Source organism: Scomber scombrus, unplaced genomic scaffold (assembly GCF_963691925.1).
Source record: "Scomber scombrus unplaced genomic scaffold, fScoSco1.1 SCAFFOLD_329, whole genome shotgun sequence".
NCBI classification, from domain to species: domain Eukaryota; kingdom Metazoa; phylum Chordata; class Actinopteri; order Scombriformes; family Scombridae; genus Scomber; species Scomber scombrus.
In genome coordinates, this window is record NW_026910626.1 from 22501 (window position 1) to 27500 (window position 5000).

Sequence of the window (5000 nt, forward strand, 5' to 3'; positions counted from 1 at the left end):
AGGTCAGCTTGAGGTCAGCGTGAGGTCAGTGTGAGATCAGGACTAACAGAATGGAATAGGGGATGAAGGGATGTGATAGGCTGTCACAGTTGTGACATCACTACCTGCTTTATCTTTGATGACAGACCAATCAGAGAAGCTGTCCAGGTGTTCCTGCAGTCTGCTGCACAGAGTCACATGACCCACGTAGTCCAATAGCACGTCGATGATTGGCCCCGCCCACCGAGAGATGCTGGGAGCGGAGATCATCTCACAGAACTATCAATCAATCACAGAACTATTAATCAATCACAGAACTATCAATCAATCACAGAACTATCAATCAATCACAGATGTACCTGGACGCCTCGGGCCGGGCTGAGCTCTGATTGGTCAGCGTCTGGGTTGTTGAAGTCGTCCCTGGGGGATCGGGACGTTTTGATTGGAGGATGAGGTTGGCTGTTGTACGTGCAGGTGAAGCAGGAGTGGGCGTGGCCTCCGTTGTCCAGCAGGTACTTGAACATGGTCAGGTACTTCATGCAGAACATGTAGACGGCGGGGAAGGTGGTGGGGTGCGTGGGGATGGCGGCGTTGATGTCGGCGCCGTGCTCCACCAGCAGCGCGACGGTCCGGATGCAGCCGAGCCGCGCCGCCACCATCAGCGGCCGGAACATGTCGAGGTTCGGGTCGGCGCCGGCCTCCAGCAGCAGCCGCGTGGCCTCGATGTTGTTGTTGATGACGCAGAAGTAGAGCGCCGTGCTGCGCCGGTCCTCGTACAGTTTGGATCGCTCCTCGGACAGCTGAGCGTTCACGTCGAATCCCGCCTCCACCAGAGTCTCCAGGATGTCGTCACGGTTACGGTCGGCGGCCACGTGCAGCGGGCTGATGCCGGACCGGCGGATCCTGGCTCTGCTGGTGGCCGGGATCACCATGGAGACGATGCTGCAACAGAAGACGGCGGTCGATTAAGAACAATAAAGTTTATTTAAGGAGGAAACTGTCAGCTGCACGTACGTGTCACTTCCTCTCTGGGCGGCGATGTGCAGCGGTAATAATCCCGTCTTGCCCGCTTTGTTGGCGTCGGCGTTATGAGACACGAGAAACTTCACGATGTTCTCGTGACCATTCTTTGCAGCTTCATACAGAGCGGTGGCTCCGTCTGCTGCCTGGCTGTTAATATCTGCACCTGCACAGGTCAGAGGTCAGAGGTCAGAGGTCACTGACACTGTGAGCGATGACCAATCACCTCGAACACACACACACACATTAATACACACACAGCTGGAACAGATGAAGGAACCTTAATGATGTCATTATAACAGCAGCTCAGTTAAACTTCAGGGAGATCAATCAGCTTATTGATCATGAATCAGCTTATTGATCATGAATCAGCTTATTGATCATGAATCAGCTTATTGATCATGAATCAGCTTATTGATCATGAATCAGCTTATTGATCATGAATCAGCTTATTGATCATGAATCAGCTTATTGATCATGAATCAGCTGCTTCTTCTCTAGTCTGGTGTTCTGCTAGTGTCCTCGTCTCTACTGCTACCTGCAGCTAATCAGGTTCACAGCTAGTCCAGCTCCTCCTGCTCCTCCTGCTCCTCCTGCTCCTCATGCTCCTCCTGCTCCTCCTAACCCTAACCCAGCACAGTGTGAAGAGCAGGGAGGAGAAACCAGGAGAGCCGGACATGGACCCAGCAGCAGGACCGCTATCTGCTCCTCTGTGTGAGGAGGAACAGAAGGAGCAGGAGGAGCACTGCCACAGCCCATTATACACTTCTAGCTCTACTCCATCAGGGATAGTACCTGGTGCTGCCGGCCTCTGATTGGTCAGAGAGTCATAGTACCTGGTGCTGCCGGCCTCTGATTGGTCAGAGAGTCATAGTACCTGGTGCTGCTGGCCAGTGATTGGTCAGAGAGTCATAGTACCTGGTGCTGCCGGCCTCTGATTGGTCAGAGAGTCATAGTACCTGGTGCTGCCGGCCTCTGATTGGTCAGAGAGTCATAGTACCTGGTGCTGCCGGCCTCTGATTGGTCAGAGAGTCATAGTACCTGGTGCTGCCGGCCTCTGATTGGTCAGAGAGTCATAGTACCTGGTGCTGCCGGCCTCTGATTGGTCAGAGAGTCATAGTACCTGGTGCTGCCGGCCTCTGATTGGTCAGAGAGTCACAGTACCTGGTGCTGCCGGCCACTGATTGGTCAGAGAGTCACAGTACCTGGTGCTGCTGGCCACTGATTGGTCAGAGAGTCACAGTACCTGGTGCTGCCGGCCTCTGATTGGTCAGAGAGTCACAGTACCTGGTGCTGCCGGCCACTGATTGGTCAGAGAGTCACAGTACCTGGTGCTGCCGGCCACTGATTGGTCAGAGAGTCACAGTACCTGGTGCTGTCGGCCTCTGATTGGTCAGAGAGTCGCTGGAAGAGTCACGAGACGTCAACACAAGAATCAAACCTCCATCTTTAAACACCGACAGCAGCGTTACAGAGATGAGTTTCTCTTCTCTTTGTGTGACAGGAAGCCTTCATGTCCTCCATTGTTTATGTTGCTATGACGACCTCGCTCACGTTGAGGAGGAACTATGAAGTCATGGAGAACCACCTGGTACCAAACCCAGTAGAGTAGAGCTAGAACCGTATAATGGTCCCAAACAGCCTCCATGAGGGGACATGAGGACACCCCCCCCCCCCCCCCCCCGCTAGGCAGGTGGGCAACCCAGGGCCGCTTTGGTGGGGGGGCACTGATGGTCTGGGGAGGCAGATCCTTGGAGGGTCACACAGACCACCATGTCAGAGCCAACGGTTCCCTGTTAGTAACCAGAATGCTCAGTGGGTCCCGGTTCCTGCTGGTGCAGTGGGTCCTGGTCCCTGCTAGTGCAGTGGGTCCTGGTCCCAGCTAGTGCAGTGGGTCCTTGTCCCTACTGGTGCAGTGGATCCCGGCTCCTGGTGCAGTGGGTCCCGGTTCCTGCTGGTGCAGTGGGTCCCGGTTCCTGCTGGTGCAGTGGGTCCCGGTCCCCGCTGGTGCAGTGGGTCCCGATTCCTGCTGGTGCAGTGGGTCCCGGTCCCTGCTGGTGCAGTGGGTCCCGGTTCCTGCTGGTGCAGTGGGTCCCGGTTCCTCCTGGTGCAGTGGGTCCCGGTTCCTGCTGGTGTTAATATGGGTTCTAACGGGTTCTAGCGGGTTCTAACGTACCGTGCTTGAGGAGGAAGCGCAGCGCGTCCAGCTGCCCGCTCTGAGCCGCGGTGAACAGCGGCGAGATGCCGTAGCGGTCCGTCTGAGCGTGTTTGGCGCCGGCCTTCAGAAGCAGCTCACAGACCTCCAGGTTGCTCCTGCACACGGCTTCATGCAGCGGCGTCCAGCCCTGAGAGCACGCTGCGTTCACCTGCACGCCATGCGCCAGCAGCATCGCCACCACGGCCGCGCTGCTCCGCTCACACGCTGCAGTTAAAGGGACAGTACACTCTGGTTATTAAAGGGACAGTACACACTCTGGTTATTAAAGGGACAGTACACTCTGGTTATTAAAGGGACAGTACACTCTGGTTATTAAAGGGACAGTACACACTCTGCTTATTAAAGGGACAGTTCACACTCTGGTTATTAAAGGGACAGTACACTCTGGTTATTAAAGGGACAGTACACTCTGGTTATTAAAGGGACAGTACACACTCTGCTTATTAAAGGGACAGTACACACTCTGGTTATTAAAGGGACAGTACACACTCTGATTATTAAAGGGACAGTACACACTCTGGTTATTAAAGGGACAGTACACACTCTGTATATTAAAGGGACAGTACACACTGCTTATTAAAGGGACAGTACACACTCTGCTTATTAAAGGGACAGTACACACTCTGCTTATTAAAGGGACAGTACACACTCTGCTTATTAGTAACGGTTAGGGTTAGTAACGTTAGGGTTAGTAACGGTTAGTAACGGTTAGTAACGGTTAGGGTTAGTAACGGTTAGTAACGGTTAGTAACGGTTAGGGTTAGTAACGGTTAGTAACGGTTAGGGTTAGTAACGGTTAGTAACGGTTAGTAACGGTTAGTAACGGTTAGGGTTAGTAACGGTTAGTAACGGTTAGTAACGGTTAGGGTTAGTAACGGTTAGTAACGGTTAGGGTTAGTAACGGTTAGTAACGGTTAGTAACGGTTAGGGTTAGTAACGGTTAGTAACGGTTAGGGTTAGTAACGGTTAGTAACGGTTAGTAACGGTTAGTAACGGTTAGGGTTAGTAACGGTTAGTAACGGTTAGTAACGGTTAGGGTTAGTAACGGTTAGTAACGGTTAGGGTTAGTAACGGTTAGTAACGGTTAGTAACGGTTAGTAACGGTTAGTAACGGTTAGGGTTAGTAACGGTTAGTAACGGTTAGGGTTAGTAACGGTTAGTAACGGTTAGGGTTAGTAACGGTTAGTAACGGTTAGGGTTAGTAACGGTTAGTAACGGTTAGTAACGGTTAGTAACGGTTGGTAACGGTTAGTAACGGTTAGGGTTAGTAACGGTTAGTAACGGTTAGGGTTAGTAACGGTTAGTAACGGTTAGGGTTAGTAACGGTTAGTAACGGTTAGGGTTAGTAACGGTTAGTAACGGTTAGGGTTAGTAACGGTTGGTAACGGTTAGTAACGGTTAGGGTTAGTAACGGTTAGGGTTAGTAACGTTAGGGTTAGTAACGGTTAGTAACGGTTAGGGTTAACAGTCCTATTAGCACTAAAACCACATCGCTGCTCATACAGTATGATGTTGTGTGACGCGGTCATCGAGCCATCGAGTGGGTTAGGGTTAACATGTCTGTAGTTTCACCTTTGAAGAGCGGTGATTCGCGATCATGGTTGGGGAGGTCGGCGTCGGCTCCGTGGTCCAGTAGCACCTGAATACATCGCAGATGCTCCTTGCTGGCAGAAATCAGCAGCGCCGTCTCACCTCGCTCTGTTCGCTTGTTGACCATCCCCGGCTGAGCTGATCCCAAAAACACAGAAATCAACATACCAAAAAACAGAGAAGCAGTTTGTGG

At 52.2% G+C, this 5000-nt stretch overlaps 1 protein-coding gene across 1 annotated transcript in view; it reads right to left on the reverse strand.

The window, feature by feature from the left end:
* The window catches only part of LOC133977147 (ankyrin repeat and SOCS box protein 2-like), an 8085-nt gene that overhangs the window by 403 nt on the left and 2682 nt on the right, over nucleotides 1-5000 (reverse strand). Inside the window, exons 5-9 of the mRNA XM_062415279.1 lie at nucleotides 4790-4945; nucleotides 3176-3421; nucleotides 994-1165; nucleotides 339-921; nucleotides 105-258 (exon numbers count right to left, since the gene is read on the reverse strand). Of these exons, the coding sequence (XP_062271263.1) occupies nucleotides 105-258; nucleotides 339-921; nucleotides 994-1165; nucleotides 3176-3421; nucleotides 4790-4945 (1311 nt within the window). The remainder of the gene's footprint in view (nucleotides 1-104; nucleotides 259-338; nucleotides 922-993; nucleotides 1166-3175; nucleotides 3422-4789; nucleotides 4946-5000) is intronic.